We start from the raw sequence: 16,562 nt of genomic DNA on the forward strand, positions 1-16,562 counted from the left end.
TTAATTATTTTTTTCTCAAGAAGATAAAAGCTCTCTTCCAAAAAATACTTTACGTTACATTTTTCAAGATTCAGACTAGGAAATGTACTATATACGATAAATATCTGACAAAGTGAAAGATGGACCAATATAACTATGGAATAAGAGTTATCTTGGTGAGTAAATGTCAATTAGATCTTGTTTGAAACTTAAATAGGAACCAAGTACGGTAGTAATAAAATGAAAATCGATTGATAGTCATAACCTGGCACCGGAGTGTTGTCAAACTGTTTTTGTTCTGATAATAAGTATCTGAACCTTTTGCAAAATAGTAAAGTTTTGTAAGTACGATGGGTTCAAAAAGAGAAAAAAAAAGAAAGGAAAATGGGAATGGGTAACGTTGAAATGATTGTTTTTTATTGCCTTAGATTAGAAAATACAGAATGATATATGGGATGGAATATTTGGAATTAAATATAAAAATCTTAGTTTTCTGGAATTTCAATTTCACCAGCGTTAATACCTTCAATGATATCGTGAGGGTTTTTGAAATCAACACGACAACCAATGGATTGAGCGGTACCTAAAATTTCTTTAGTGACGGAAGCCAAGTTCTTACCGAAAGATTTTTCTTGCATTTGCTTAGCAATTTCAATAATGTCATCCAATTGTAAGTTACCACTGTGCTTGATGTTCTTATCCTTCTTTCTGTCTCTTGGTGGTTCCTTCAAAGCAGTAATAACCAAAGAGGAAGCAGATGGAACAACAGAAGCAGTAGCTTGTCTGTTTTGGATCTTCAATTGGACGGTAACCTTGATACCCTTGAAGTCCTTGGTAGCCTTGGCGATATCTTCACCGACCTTCTTTGGAGACAAACCCAAAGGACCGATCTTAGGAGCTAAAGCGGCAGAAGCACCAACTTCACCACCGACAGCTCTTAAGTACAAGTATTTGACTTCAGTTGGATCAAACTTTGGAGGCATTGTATCTTGTTAAATTATACTTGCTTGAGGCACTCTGAGTTGTGTTCAATTGAAGGTTATTACGAAAAAACCATTAACCATCTTATGCATTATACAATAGTTTCTTTTCAGAACGGATCTTCCAAAGGAGATGCCCGGCTCACTAAGAAATTTGAGAGGAGCCTCGGGGAAGTTTTCACCTTTTTGCGGGCCGAGATTTCTAACGCGACATTTAGGGACCCCCTTCTAAATGTGAGGCAAGTGCCCCCTGCCTAGTACCTAAACAGATATAATGAAGAGGCAGTTTGATGGAGCTTATTCTTAACTATCTACACGATAAGTTAGCAACTCCAAAGAAACAATTTAGGTATACATTTAACCTCAGATAAATGCAATCTATTATATCTTAATCATTCTCTCTTGTCCAATAGTGGATTTACCCTTATAATGGGTTAAACACCCAAACACCCAAATGATGTATGGATGGAGATAGTCATAAATATTTCTTTCACTTTTTTTCAATGAATCTTCCGGAGTTTTACGAGGGGCAACGTGTTCAGAAATACGAATTGTTAAGTATTTTTCTTTTCATCATACCGTGGTTGTATCTATTATACGCTACTATTAAGAAAACGAAAAAGAAAACCATACATACTTTGGTGTCGTTTCAGCACTTTCGTTTGCCGGTCATTACAATACATATTTCTAAAAAACCTGAGAACGACGACGTTCGCTGGCTGCTAGCCCAGGCATATTGGTAGACATGATCTAAATTCTCCACTAGTGTCCAAAAAGAAACTCAATTTGGGAACATTAAGCCCCTCGTGGAAGTGCAGCTGTTTGTGCAGCCATCTTTTAGTGAATATGTGAAATCTCTATTCTCTTATCTAAAATCTAATCTACAAGCCGTATTACACGTTGTGGTGTCGTCTGATACAAGCCGTTTTACTCTAATGGGAACGTTACCGATCTTTAACCCTGGTTTACTATACATTACTCCTAATAAAATGTGTTGGTCAACCACTATCAATCAATGCTTCGAAAATCTCCAGTATTTGTTCTAATCTTCACAATACAGACGTCTTGAACAGGCGGATTAATTTCAATGGTGGTAACATGTGGATATCCCTTTTCATGCTCTTCTAAATTGCATAATGACATAGAATCTTCTCTGTATGCGCTTCTAAATTGCATACTAATAAATCATCATTGGAGCTACACTCAGGAATGGCAACAGTAGCTTCAAGTTCTTCATTGGCTTTACATAGGCCTCGCATTGAGTTTCTTGCATTGTTTCTTATAATGACCATATTCATGACAGTTCATGCAAAGGTCATTCTCTTTGCAAATTCTATTCCAGTCTACAGTCCAGAGTTACTATTATCTGACCTTCTTTTGGTACCACCAATGCGCTTTCGAGAATCGTTCGAACTTCTCAATGCGGGTCTATTACCGTCATTAGTTCCCCTTCCATTATTATAACTCCTAGGATTGTTGTTATATTAATGGAAGGGGTAATAATAATGGTAGTAGGTCTGTGCGGGCAAAGTCGAACGAAACTCGAAAACGCATGGGTGGTACAAAAAGAAGGTCAGATAATAGTAACTCTGGACCTGTAGACTGGAACCGAATTTGTCGTGAAAATAACTTGAGTATGAACTGTCAGCAAGCCAGTTTTATAGAAGGGGGACGGACATTATTATTTTTTCTGATTGATTTCAATTTTATTCCCATCGTAGTAACTCCTTTCCAATTCAAGCAGTTTTTAGTTAATAAGTTATGTAGAACTTTGTTACAAACATCTTATTCATTTGGAATATGAACGACCTAAAGGAAGGAAAGTCGACTTATTCATCGCATAGCAGCTTAATGTATAGATAGTCAACTTAGGCATCAATTCAGTTTGACTGAAGAATAAGTTTGATACCGAGAGACATTACGTTTAGATTAGAAGAATGTCATTAATAATAATTACTGATTTCTATATAATATATGATTATAAATCAAGCTCTATCTCTTCTGGATTGCTAGTAGTCATAGTTTTTTGCTGTTTTGCACTAGCCGCTGCTGTAACGAATTGAACGTTGCCATCATTATGACTTGCTTCCTCTGTATCTATCTTCATTTCGTTCTCAAGTTGCCTTTTTAACCTCAACATATTTTTATATGTTTCTTTGTTACCATATTCTAGCTCAAATTTGTCCCAATGTTCCCATAAATCTGTATTTTCTACTGGTGGCAACAACTTTGCACCATATTCCATTATTTCTCTTGCCCTTGTAACTTCTTTACTTTTAGCTTCTAAATGTGCAAACTTTAGGATGTAAGGAATCACTTTCGAATTAGGTAACGCTGTAATAGCTTGTTCATAAAGTTCTCTTGCGACAGAAATACCGAAATTAGATTCTGCTTCAGAAATGCACATATCCCATAAAGTGAGTCGACTATTTAAGTAAGTACGACCTTCACCATTATTTTTGGCCCCATCTAATAAGATGTCCACTGATTTTTTAATCAAGCCATTTTTCTCAGCTTCATATTTACTGTAGAGGATAAACAATGCTTTACAGTCAACACCTGCTTGTATTAAGTGTCGTAGTGACTGATCAAACAGTTCCCTTATGTGTTCTTTAGAGATTATTGAACTTTCAACCACTTCGGACAGGTAGATATTCCAAATCTCATTTTGCGTTTCAGGTGTAAATATTGCAACAGCCCTTTCATAAACCTGATAGCTATCCAAAGTTCTTCCACAGTTTTTTAGAAAATGGGCGTAGTTTATAAACATCATAGGCGATAAAATTTTCAGTTTAATTGCACTCTCATATGTCTCTATGATTTTATCCTTCCAAATCTTCTCATTCTCAAAGGTTGAATTTACCATTTCTAACAAATCTATTTTTAATGACCATAACTTTAACGAATTGAAAACAATTGTTTGTGCAGGGACCTTCCCATGACTGGCTCTAAATTTATCTATAATCACATCAGGATGATCTGGAGCTATTAATGCAGTATCTAATAATAAAAGACATCTTTGTACACCGTCATCTAACTCTAGTTCATTATTTATCCATGTTGTCCATATTTCTTCCAAGTCTTCTATATATGGGAAAGGGACTTTCAGTGCACTTTCATATATCTGTCTTGCACTATCATAATTTTTACTATCCCAGTATATCTGAGCATAACTTACCCAAAGCTTCCCAAATACTCCTCGAGTAATTACTTTCAGAGGGTCAATTTTCATTATAGCCTCGGTATATACTTCCACTTTCTTACTCTTTGCTTCAAATAATGCAACTCTTTCATTCCATGTTGATATCATATTCGGATTCTGTCTTAACTTTAGATTATTCATTTTCAACTTGTAATTTACAGTTAGATCTTGCGCGATTTGAAAATGAGAAGATAAAAGCTCTTCCCATTTGGGATCAGTCTGTAAAGTTTTATTGTCTTTTAACTCATTAATAATTGTCTCCAAGAAAGCCTGCTCGAAATTAAGATGCAGATTATAAAGAATCGTAAAATCGTGAACAGATGAAGTAGCTTTCAACGATTTTTGCAAGAGCTCCTCAAATTGATCAAATTTCGCTTGTTTAATGTAATGCTTTGCCTTTAATATTGTTACAGTTAGACACTCAGTTGGAAACTGCTTTTCCAATTCTTCAGCGAATAGCTCATACTCCTTTTCCAGTTTTAATGATTCTAACATTTTCAGGTAATTTAAATTTATATCAAAAGATGAACCTTTTGTCGGCAGATATGATGTTGAAGTCCCTTTTGTCTCCCTCATTGATTGTTTATATATCTCAATTGCAGTGTTATAATCTTTGGTGTTATACAATGCCTGCAATACTTGCTCGACCGCCGACGGTGGGCATACCAAAATGTATCTTCTTAAAAAGTGGGAAGCCCATACATTAGCAAAATCCGTTTCTTCATTATTCTTACTTGTAATCTCATTATCTGTCGCAAACAAAGTTTTATAAATCAAAAGTTGGAGTTCATCGTATTGATCTTGCTCGACATCATTTTCATCCTCTTCATCTGCAAAAGTCAAGGGAAGAAATTTTTCATAAATAAATTCGATTATTTTCCCCCATAAGGTTCCTTGATCTTGTATCTTCAATCGAGTAATGGAAATATCAAAAACTTCCCTAATTAGTTTCAGGTCATATTGTTCGAGAGCGAAATCCAAGAACATAAAATATATGTCAGTAGGAGTCTTTTCTTGACATGTGTCTAAACATTTTTGGAAAATGAGAGTCATTTTTGAATATTTAAATTTATTGGCCATAAATCTGTCATTTTGCCAAGTTATATACTCCATCCATAGTTCTCCATCATCAACAAATTGTAATAGCAATCTCTCGTATAACCATTCAATAAGATCTTCGGTTCTCTTACTGTTTTTATTATTGGGGTCTCTTAATTGTGATTTCCAGTGATCCAGATATCGTTTCCAAGCAGTTAGATTCTGAGGATCCTTTTGTAGTTCATATTCAAATGCAATGTCATCTTCATTCAAGAAAGCCTCCATATTCGAGCGCACCAGGGAAAAAACTGAGAACTGAAAACAAAATAAGGACAGATAAGAAGTTCTGTTCGTCACTAATCTAATGATAAAACCAAACTTGCTCACGCAGTTCAATCAATCATGATCCAACTTACTACTCACTCTTTTCTCTTTGATTATAGCACTCTTCCCATCTTTCCATATTATAGACTGAAAAATCACCCACTGTTACCCGGTTCTCGGACCTCTTGTGTAAAATTATGATTTCTAACAGTAAATTATAGTATGTTGTTGTAGTAAGAGTATACTGTACAAAAAAAAAAAAGGCAGCAACATCTCTTCATATAATAGGACATGGAAATGAGCCGGTCTTTACCTACTTGATTCATTGGAGTTTCTTTCCCTATTCCAATAAGCAGCTTATCATTAATAAGAACGGAATACACCACATTTAAAATAAATGTCCGGAACGAGAGAGCAAGTCTTCCCCACACGTATGACCTTGGGGGTCATGAAAACCAAATTGAAAGGTGCCAATCAAGGTTATTCATTATTAAAGAGGAAATCTGAGGCTCTAACTAAGAGATTCAGAGACATTACTAAGAGAATTGATGATGCCAAACAAAAAATGGGGAGAGTTATGCAGACTGCAGCTTTCTCATTGGCAGAAGTTTCTTACGCGACTGGTGAAAATATCGGGTATCAAGTGCAAGAAAGTGTATTGAATGCCAGATTTAAAGTTAGAGCTCGTCAAGAGAATGTTAGTGGTGTTTATTTACCACAATTTGAATCGTTTGTGGATCCAGAGATTAATGATTTTAAGTTGACGGGGTTGGGTCGTGGTGGTCAACAAGTGCAGCGTGCGAAGGAAATTTATTCAAAAGCTGTGGAAACTTTGGTGGAATTGGCTTCGTTACAGACCGCTTTTATTATCTTGGATGAAGTTATTAAAGTGACGAATAGAAGAGTTAATGCTATTGAACATGTTATTATTCCAAGAACTGAAAATACAATTGCTTATATTAATAGTGAATTGGATGAATTAGATAGAGAAGAATTTTACAGATTAAAGAAAGTGCAGGAAAAGAAACAAAAAGAAACGGCAAGACTCGATGAAGAAATGAAAATTAAACGACTAGCTGAAGAAGAAAAAGCAAAGAACGAAAATCTAAATGAAGAAGGAAACGAGCAAGAAGTGAAAAATGAATCGAGCCCAGAAAGAGAAACAAGTGCACTTGTGGAAGAACATGAAGAAGATGTCATTTTCTGATTATAAAACATTACGAGTTATGATACTGGGGAATCGTAGTCAATTAAGCATGTTCGTGTGTAGAATTGGTATGCTTTTTGGAGGAGTAAAATCACTTATGAACATTCACTATTATTATCTGCATTTTTCTCGAAGGAAGATATATACATATACCCACTTTAAATAAGACCATTCGAAATAATATATATAGTAAACTGCTTATACAACTCTGATAACTGCAGAGTTCCAGCCCCTCTTAGCGAGTTCCAAGGGTTAAGCCAACTAATAACCCCAAAAGTCTATTATGGGGATTCTGTTCTCTGCGCGGTTACTTCACTTTCAATAGTGGAGTAACAATTATAGCTTACATCTTATAAACTTCGAGGATTTGTAATAAGAAGAACATTTTCGCCTTTGGCAAAATGAAAGTATACTCTCAAACTTGAAAGGTGAGTAACAGTGGCTACAGTCCTAAAAATTTGTTAGATTACTTTATCTTATCCAAATATGAAACTCTCATCCCTCTTACTTTCGTCGCTGCTTGTTATACCTTCCGTTACAGCTTTCCCATTCGAACCGATTAAAGTTCTTCAACTTGGTGAAGATGAAATCATTTCTGTAAAAGAATCTGATAAATGGTCACTGTTACGCAGAGGTATCAAGTTTATTGATATTACCAAATATCATAATAAAGAAGCTAAACTCTCTTTACCGTTTTTAAATAAGAAACCAAGTGAGACTGTCGTACCAGTATATGAATACCCAACCAATGTCACCCATTCTAAACTTGTCAATTCCATAACTTCCCAAATAGACAAAGGCTCCATGCATGAAAACCTTTCTAAATTAACTAGTTTTTTCACTCGTTATTATAAATCTGAAACAGGTTTCCAATCTGCTCAATGGTTATCTACTAAAATCAATGAAATAATGTCCAAATTACCAGAAGATAAATATTCCATTGAACATATAGATCATAAAGATTGGAAACAATTCTCCATAATTGTCAGAATCCACGGTTCTGAAACCCCAGAAAGTATCGTCGTTATGGGTTCACATCAAGATTCTATTAATTTATTACTTCCTTCTATCCTTCCTGCTCCGGGTGCTGATGACAATGGGTCCGGTACAGTGACTAACTTGGAAGCATTAAGATTATACGTGGAACATTATTTAAGTGAGGGGAATGCTCCATTAAATACTATTGAATTCCATTTCTATTCAGCTGAAGAAGGTGGGTTATTAGGTTCCTTAGATGTTTTCACTCAGTATGCTGCCCTAGAGAAGAAAGTTGTTGCCATGTTACAACAAGATATGACTGGCTATGTGATGGATCCCGAAGATGAACATGTTGGTGTGATTACAGATTATACTACCCCTGGGTTGACTGATTTTATTAAATTAATTATAGATTCTTACTTGGCAATCCCATACGTGGAAACTACTTGTGGTTACGCATGTAGTGACCATGGGAGTGCTACTAAAAATGGATTCCCCGCATCATTTGTCATTGAGGGAGAATTTAAGAAGACTAATAAATATATCCATAGTACGATGGATACTCTGGATAGATTAAGTTTTAACCATATGGCGGAACATGTTAAAATTGTAGTCGGATCCATTATTGAATTAGGTGATTGGAAATTCACGACTCATGTGTAGTTCCACGCCTTTTTATATTTTATTAAGAGGTTTTTCTCTCTTCCTCATATTAATAATATAAGACGGTAGTCACCAATCTTATATTTTACTACATTACATATATATATATATATAGCTATGTAATCTACAGTAATAATATTTCACCTTTTTAGTTTGTTTTGACTGGCATTTTACAACGCGCCACGTCTTTTGTTGACTACTCTTCGAGATAGATAAGAAGACACGAAAACCAAAACATGAATGGAATTCGAAGTAGTTGCTTGAATTATTATACACCGTCAAAAGAAATGTATATTGAGGTTCCATTTTCCCACTATTTATTATTGTTCTGAGTTTATTTACAAAGAGTACTGATTGTTACTACTATAAACGAGTTCTTTTTATTGTTCCGTCAGCTCTATTAGAATGGAGAATAAAGAAATTACAATTCAAAGTGTACCATTTTCAACCGTTTTAATACCGCCTCCATTAAGGCTGAACATACTGTTATTATCGGCAATTTGGCTCTGGTTTTCCATATTAAATTTTTTATCTAGATATCAAGTTGATGTGTCATCCATTGTAAGAATCAGAGACCCTCATGACATGCATATAGCACCTACTCATTATCAATTACAAACCAATGCTCGAAACTTTGCGACAAGTCTGACTAAGATCATACTTCCATTACATTTAATCTCATCAATATTATACTATATTTTCTCTCAACAGACAGAAGTGTCCAATAATAATGTTCCATTTAACCTCTTAATACACAGTTTACCTTTGGTAGGATTGATTATTATTTCCACTACAATTATAAGACATGTCCCTATTATCAAATATTGTGTGAAAAGGCTGATATTAATTGAATCAAAACCAAGAAATTTACGTACTACATATATATTACTTTCAGATTCGTTGACTTCCATCGCAAAACCATTAATTGATTTCACTTTATTTACTTCATTATTAATTAGCGAACCAATAACACATTTCGATCTCTTCATCGCATCATTACCTGTATTAATAAGAATTTTCCAATGTTTAAGAGAATATTATATCGCGGGAAATAAATCTATGCTAGCTAACGCTATGAAATATTGTTGTAATTTACCTATTTTAATTTGTACATGGTATTCAAGAGTTCACGATTCAAAAATGATAAAGAAAAATTACGAATTAACATTTCTTCTAATAAATTCTTCATATTCATTCTTTTGGGATGTTAGAATGGATTGGTTGTTAGATAATATCATCAATGGGAAATTAAGAAGAAGTAAAATTGTCATGCCTGAATTTGTTTATCAAGTGGCTATATTTATTGATTTTATCATAAGATATTGGTGGGTTTGGATAAGATTGTACGGAGGTAATAGTGGTTATATTTTTATTTTCTTCGATGGAGAATTACAATACTTAGAGGTACTAAGAAGAGCAATTTGGGTAGTTTTCAAATTGGAATCTGAATATGTAATTAATTTATTTCCTAAATAAAATACGTATCGTTAGGATTACATGATTGATAATGCTAGATAATTTTTCTCACAGACATGTATTTTAGGGCTGATAGGTTCCATCTGATTTTGCCTTTTCACTTCTTTCTATATTTATTGGCGTTGGCCTTTCTTTGATTTGCTCTTCTTTCATTCTTGGTTAAGTATCTAAATTTTTTCTTTTGCTTCTTCTTTTTCTGGGACTTATCTTTATCAGTAGTAGCGTCATCATCATTCATTCCTAAGAATTTTGCATACTTAGTGGCTCTACTTATACTTTGTTTGAGTACCTTTTCAGATTGTTCTAATTTAACGTTATTCAATTTTGCAATATATTCAAAATTATCATTAGGTTCCAGACTTTCCACTTCCACAGTGGTATCATCAGAGTACACTGCAGTAATCTGTCCCTTAAGGATTGGTTTCACGCTCGAAGAATCTTCAGATTTTGTATTATCGGCATCATCATCATCATTATGATCAGAAAACCCATTCCACGATTCGTCTGAATCAGAGTCTATATCTTTCTTCTTCTCAGAGTTCTCACCAATCTTGGCATTATTTATGTCATCTTCAATTTCCTTCTGTATTTCTAAAGTTTCTTTAAATTTCTTCATTTGTTCTTCCATTTGTTCTTTCCTTTCATCACGAATTTTCTTCCTTTCTTCGATCCTGGCCAACCTATCTTGTTCAATATTGAACTCTTTAGCCTTCTTCTGTCTCTCCAACTTACGTTTATGGAACCCGGTAAGATAATCTAATCTTGAATCCTTATCGAATGTAACTTCATCTGCACCAAATTTCTTCGATTGTTTTGTAGCATAATTTTTCCCCTTTGTAAGGATTTGTCTATTTGTTCGAATAGCCATTTTTCGAATGTGTACTTCTGTACCAACTGATTAACTATATAAATATTTTCTAAAGCAAAGATATTCAAAACCTTCTATATGATAGTAATGGCGCCTTGACTTGTTTTGTCCTGCCTTGTCTTGTTCTTTACAACAGCAGGAAACTGTATAATCTTTGCGATGAGCTGCTTATTCCAAGCTGTACGTATAATAATAATTATAGTAATAATAAATCATCACGAAAATTATTTAAATTTTTCAAATTTTTTCAAAATATTTTTTTTTCTTCGAGAAATTATCACCAAAAAGTATCCGTAAGCAGGGCCAGGGGTACCTATTAAGTAATCCTTTGAAAATCTTCCAGAATATCACAAAAGGTTCCCTTTAAAATCCAATCCTTTCTGTACGTATGTATAGGACAGCGCATCAACTTTTTTCATCTTGAACTTGAAATCATTCTATGCATGATGTTTTCTTCAATATTTATCCAAATTTGTTTATTAGTGGTTTAATATAGACCTATCCTACTATTCTTCTCAGTTTTTAGATCAAGATTTATTGTCAAAGCAAAGGACAGTCTTTCATAATTTTAAAAGATGCCCCCTAAGAAACTACATACTTTGCATCCAAATGATACAGGCAATGATTCTGCTTTACTAGCTCTTTTCTACGGTGTTCCACCTGTAACAAGAACTGTTTTATTATTATTCTCCGTAGTCACATCCATTGTCGCGCTACAACTAATCCCAACTGGGTATTTAATTTACTCATGGTCAGACACATTCAAACATTTCCAACTGTGGAGAATTCTAACATCATCTCTAATCTTACCCTTACAAATAACAAACCTACTAATGGAACTATATAACTTCTACTCCCGTTCCATTGACCTAGAACAAAACCGTTTCCTAATCTCCAGTTCTACAAACCCATCCATAGACTATGCCTACTACATCGCAGTGTCCATGGTATCCATCGCGATTTCATCCTCCCTCGTTGTAGGGAGACAATACTCATTTGTCTTATCTTCCCCATTCACAACATGTATAACATGTACATGGGCAATAGATAACGCAAACAAGAAAATCCTATATTACGGAATAATCCCAGTATACGGGAAATACTTACCCCTAATCCAATTGGTTACATCATTCATATTTGATCAAAATGGATTTTATGTCTGTTTAACGGGACTCTCAACAAGTTATCTGTTCGCATGTTTGGATACAGGGTCATGGGGTCCCATTTGGGGGTGGCTAAGGGGTAAACAACCCAATTATGGGATAGCTCCTGCGGGGAAGTTTGGAGCTCCTGTTTGGTTTATTCATTTATATCAAGCTTGCTTTGGGGAACAAGAAATTTATGGGGTTATGAGAAGTGACGGGTATGTTAAGAGGAACTCTAAGAAGAAGTCTACTTTTAAGTCTACTTTTGCTAGTTTGACTAAAGGAGGAGGACAAAGATTGGGGTCTCTTGACGAAACTCAAGGTAAGAAGGCAGAAAACAAGGATGTTACTAAGAAGGGTAAAGCTGGTGGAGTTAATAAGGTTGAAGCAGAAGCTACTACCAAATTAAAGAGATTATCTCCAACGGAGGAACGTGAAAAAAGAGTAGCAGCTTTATTGCAAAGAAGGAAATTGCAAGAGGAAGAAGAAAAGAATAAATTAGAAAAAGAACACCGAGGGACAGAAATTCTAGCAACGGCCGTTGAAACAACTAATAAAGAAGATGTTCATTCCACCAAAAATTCAAAGAAAGTTCCAGAAGAAAAGAAATGATTAATTATTGAAGAAACAAAAATGATCATATTTATAACCTCTTGAATAATTTTGTACATAGCAATACAATACCCTTAAACTTGCTTCTGATATATGTTTGCCTTGTTAGCCTTTTTTACTTTAGCTGCCATTAAATTAAGTAAGCATGTATTTTTCCCCATTGGGTAAATATGTTTCTCCGAGCTTTTCCTCCACGCTGTGACATTATGAAACATACCCATAAAAAATTATCCTAGGTAGAATAGAAGACAATATAACGAGAGTATATATATAGGATGAGACCAGGCTAAGACAGACCAAACCATTTCTGGTACTTCGAGTTTGTTTTAGTTTGACACTTAATACCTGCATTGTCAATTTCTTCAGGCGTACCATACTTGACTATAGATCTCTTTGCTACCACTGCAAATTCCAAGAATGAGCTCTAATCTACGTAACAGAACAGATAAGCAGAATACAAAAACGAGGGAGGAAAGCGAAGATCTTCCTTCAATAATCAATGGTAAGCCATACCCAGACATTACACGTAATCCACTCCATGAAGTAACTCTTACATCTTTGTTCCTAGGTACGCTCATGGGGCTTTCAATTGGTTTACTTCCTGTTCTAACATTCAAAAGCTTTAATATATACATTTTTTCGTTTGCCCTTTTCCATTTCTTAGAATTTTATGTCACAGCAAAATATAATCCAGGAAAAGTTCATTCTGATTCATTCATCTTAAAGAATGGGATTTCATATACATTGGCACATGCCCTTGGTGTCTTTGAATGTTTGATTGAATCATATTTTTTCCAAGATTTGAAATCTACTTCAAATAAAACTTTTCAAAAGTACTTGTCCATTATTGGATTATTTCTAGTGATAATGGGTCAATCAATTAGATTCATCTCTATGAAGACAGCAGGAAAATCATTCTCACATCTTTTGAAAACTGAAAAGGAAGATGATCATACATTGGTAACAGATGGAATTTACTCTGTGTTTAGACATCCAAGTTATCTCGGATTCTTTTGGTGGGCTGTGGGGACTCAAATACTATTATTGAACCCTATTTCAACTTGCATTTTCGTTTATGTTCTTTGGAATTTCTTTAGTAAGAGAATAAAGATCGAAGAGAAGTACCTGATTGAATTCTTTGGAGAAGACTATGTAAATTACAAGAAGAACGTATATACGTGGATCCCTTTTATTAATTAATGTCAGATTACATTGTCTAACTTCTTACTTATTATTGTAATTGATTAAATCTCTTATTTTTCAATAAATTGTACAATTTTTTATCCTTTTCTAAACTGGCCATATATTGAATGTCTAAATAAAATTCTCTCCCACCACAAAAAGAACTAGGGTTACCTAACGTATTGTAACATACATAAACTTTAATGTAAATGACATTTTTAAAGGGTATTGCTTGAAATCTCCGATTCATTTGGTGTACAATATGCCATATTTCTATGTACTCGAGTAATGTAAGGTCTATAAATAATGTTATATAATATGTTTTTTCAACGAATGCGTTACATAGGAAAGTGTCTTAGATATCAATCATCCACACAATCATTCGCCTGTTTGCTGTGACGCACATGAGAAAGTGGTAACGTTGCTGAATTAGTTAAAGATGGCACGGAGAGTCCCCAAGACGTAGTTGATGACGTTGATAATTGTCTTTTCTGTGGCAAAATATCTGAATATTGTTTCCTTGGTATATATGGAGATATAATTGGACCATTAGATACCGATCTTATGTTTTTAGGTAATGTTGTTGGAACTGTTCCATTTTCTAATCTAGGTAGAATGTCACGGGAACGTGTCACAGGCAAAGCTGGCAAAGGGAGGTAAAGTAACTTGATTCATCTCTTCAGCATTTCTTCCGTTGGCCAATTGTTGATATGTGTTGTCATCTGTTGAAGATGGAACTACAGTATTACCTCTTGTTATCACAACAGTTGAGGTGGACGATGGGTACCGGACACCGGTAACTCTATTTGGCACTTCAGAGCTAGAGCCATTTTCGAGGAATGTCGGTATCGGTCTCACACCATTGTGGTGAGTGTGTATCGGCGTTGATACAGAAGAACTTCCGCCTCTCATATTGCTGTTATATTCGTCTCCTACCCTTACTAGTTGCGATTGTTCGGATTCATTAGATATATGACTTTCTGGCCTTTGTATGAAATTGATGCTATTTTCTTGATGGGATCTGATCTTAGGTGTTGTGACTTCCTGTCTCATTGGAACAGACGATGATTCGACTGTAGATAAGTGTTTGTTAAGTACGGTTCTTTCTGTAGATAGGCGAGGTAATGTTTCAGTAATTCGTTCTTGATTTTCCTCTTCTTCGATAGGTTCCGGTTGCTGTTCTTGTCCCCGTTCCTGTTCATCCTGTTCATCTTCACTTTCGCTTTCTAACGTTATTATTTCCACTCCACCATGTACATTTATATTACGATCTTTATCCAGGTTTTCTTTTGACATTTCTCGAGGAGAGTTATCTTCTTGCTTTTCCGGTATCATTTGATCACATCCATCATTTTCCATCTTGACCTTCGATTGCTGAATTATAGGTTTCTTTTGTTGATTCTTGGGATCCTCTTCATCGAATGCTGTCCATCTACCATCAGCAGCCAATTCTACTTGTTCCACTTCATCACCTGAATTTTTCAGTATATCTTCCACAAACTCACAGATTGCCAAATCCTTTAACTCTATCTTGATAGTACAAATGGGGCATTGCCAAGTGGGCACTTGCCATTGAGAATGTAAAAACCATAACGCATCAAAACATTGTAGATGTTTACATATTATTGATTTGGCAGGATAATTCATTTTAGTATATGATATGGGACATTGCAAACTCATTACGATGGATGTCGTTATCAAATCATCACCATTATCTTCATTCAATTCGTTAGCAAGATAATATAAAGTAGCTTGTCTGATAATTTTTGGATGTGCCAAAACCTGTTGAAGTAAATCTTCTGGCGGCACCAATTCCACTACGTAACAATATATTCTATATTCTGAAGTGGTCATTGCATATATCAATTGTAAGATATTTTCTTGATTTTGATTTCTAATATATGGAGTCAAATCAGCTGGTTTTGTAGTTCCTGGTTTATTTTTCAAACCTTTCACATTATCAGGTACACGAACGTTGTTGAATCTAACTTCACAATGTGTTGGGAACTCTATGAATTCGTTCCCTCTTGATCCTAATTCATTTACCTTTGCACAAAATAAGTAGAGTTTGTATTTATTAGTTTTTGATAGTAATTCATAATCATGAGGTGATAAGCGAAATTTTGCCAGTGCAATACCTCTTCCACCAATTTTCTTCACAGGTTGGGCTGTTTGTGGTATCAGTCTTTTCAACTTGAAAAATGGTGATTCTTTGAAATGTAAAGGAGGAACAGCAGGTTTTTCTGAGTAACTGGATTGTGGAGATGACGATGCTACTGCTACTGCTGATGGAGATGAACCACGAATTGGTGTAATATTATGCCGTAGCTGTGAATATAACGTCTCGTAAGACGGTAGTTCTTCTCCACTATGTATTTTATCAATTAAAACTGAAACAGTTTTAGGTTTCCATATATCAGGTGATTGTGATTCCAGTATAAATTTCCTTAGCGCTTCTTGTAGTTGAGGTTTTCTAAAAGAAACACCAAGTCCTACTGCTTTTGAAAGTGGTTTTAATTCTTTAACTTTTAGCAGTTCAATTTTGGTAATCACTTTCTGGCTTTCTAATTGTACTTGCTGTACCAAAACACGGTCAGAACCTTCGAAGTTATCCATTTTTGCTTGATTTAATCACGTTATATTATTACTTGAACACAGAGATGATGATGGATAAAGCTCCAGGCTGGATAAGCTGCCAATTTTCTTATAGATGACGAGGTATAGTCAAACAAGCAAGTAAAGGAGAGTTGAAGTATACTATGCAGAAGTGGTATTCAGAAACCGTGACTGTTCCAGTCTCATTGTTTTAGTCTTTATGTCGGTTTCTAATATTTCCTGTCATATTCCAGTCTATTAATTCAATTGAAATCCTGGTTTTTCCTCTTTACATTATCCAACTTACAGGCTC

At 34.8% G+C, this 16,562-nt stretch overlaps 9 protein-coding genes across 9 annotated transcripts; 5 read left to right on the forward strand and 4 right to left on the reverse strand.

The window, feature by feature from the left end:
• Window positions 1-464: 464 nt before the first annotated feature.
• RPL12B (60S ribosomal protein uL11) lies at window positions 465-962 on the reverse strand (the record flags this gene model as incomplete). The annotated part of the gene is made up of 1 exon (XM_003667761.1): window positions 465-962. One exon carries the CDS (start codon window positions 960-962, stop codon window positions 465-467), a length of 498 nt encoding a protein of 165 aa, XP_003667809.1.
• Window positions 963-2,937: 1,975 nt separating this feature from the next.
• On the reverse strand, window positions 2,938-5,484 carry SYF1 (mRNA splicing protein SYF1; the record flags this gene model as incomplete). Its single annotated transcript, XM_003667762.1, has 1 exon — window positions 2,938-5,484. One exon carries the CDS (start codon window positions 5,482-5,484, stop codon window positions 2,938-2,940), a length of 2,547 nt encoding a protein of 848 aa, XP_003667810.1.
• A 436-nt stretch (window positions 5,485-5,920) lies between these two features.
• On the forward strand, window positions 5,921-6,730 carry VMA8 (H(+)-transporting V1 sector ATPase subunit D; the record flags this gene model as incomplete). The annotated part of the gene is made up of 1 exon (XM_003667763.1): window positions 5,921-6,730. The coding sequence occupies one exon, from the start codon at window positions 5,921-5,923 to the stop codon at window positions 6,728-6,730; it is 810 nt and encodes a 269-aa protein (XP_003667811.1).
• A 486-nt stretch (window positions 6,731-7,216) lies between these two features.
• Window positions 7,217-8,371, forward strand: NDAI0A04120 (putative aminopeptidase; the record flags this gene model as incomplete). Its single annotated transcript, XM_003667764.1, has 1 exon — window positions 7,217-8,371. The coding sequence occupies one exon, from the start codon at window positions 7,217-7,219 to the stop codon at window positions 8,369-8,371; it is 1,155 nt and encodes a 384-aa protein (XP_003667812.1).
• A 405-nt stretch (window positions 8,372-8,776) lies between these two features.
• ERD1 (Erd1p) lies at window positions 8,777-9,847 on the forward strand (the record flags this gene model as incomplete). The annotated part of the gene is made up of 1 exon (XM_003667765.1): window positions 8,777-9,847. The coding sequence occupies one exon, from the start codon at window positions 8,777-8,779 to the stop codon at window positions 9,845-9,847; it is 1,071 nt and encodes a 356-aa protein (XP_003667813.1).
• Window positions 9,848-9,944: 97 nt separating this feature from the next.
• On the reverse strand, window positions 9,945-10,715 carry RRP17 (rRNA-processing protein RRP17; the record flags this gene model as incomplete). The annotated part of the gene is made up of 1 exon (XM_003667766.1): window positions 9,945-10,715. One exon carries the CDS (start codon window positions 10,713-10,715, stop codon window positions 9,945-9,947), a length of 771 nt encoding a protein of 256 aa, XP_003667814.1.
• Window positions 10,716-11,290: 575 nt separating this feature from the next.
• DFM1 (Dfm1p) lies at window positions 11,291-12,472 on the forward strand (the record flags this gene model as incomplete). The annotated part of the gene is made up of 1 exon (XM_003667767.1): window positions 11,291-12,472. The coding sequence occupies one exon, from the start codon at window positions 11,291-11,293 to the stop codon at window positions 12,470-12,472; it is 1,182 nt and encodes a 393-aa protein (XP_003667815.1).
• A 417-nt stretch (window positions 12,473-12,889) lies between these two features.
• On the forward strand, window positions 12,890-13,672 carry STE14 (protein-S-isoprenylcysteine carboxyl O-methyltransferase; the record flags this gene model as incomplete). The annotated part of the gene is made up of 1 exon (XM_003667768.1): window positions 12,890-13,672. The coding sequence occupies one exon, from the start codon at window positions 12,890-12,892 to the stop codon at window positions 13,670-13,672; it is 783 nt and encodes a 260-aa protein (XP_003667816.1).
• Window positions 13,673-14,272: 600 nt separating this feature from the next.
• On the reverse strand, window positions 14,273-16,270 carry SIZ1 (SUMO ligase SIZ1; the record flags this gene model as incomplete). Its single annotated transcript, XM_003667769.1, has 1 exon — window positions 14,273-16,270. One exon carries the CDS (start codon window positions 16,268-16,270, stop codon window positions 14,273-14,275), a length of 1,998 nt encoding a protein of 665 aa, XP_003667817.1.
• Window positions 16,271-16,562: the final 292 nt, after the last annotated feature.

Source organism: Naumovozyma dairenensis, chromosome 1, assembly GCF_000227115.2.
Source record: "Naumovozyma dairenensis CBS 421 chromosome 1, complete genome".
Lineage (NCBI taxonomy): Eukaryota > Fungi > Ascomycota > Saccharomycetes > Saccharomycetales > Saccharomycetaceae > Naumovozyma > Naumovozyma dairenensis.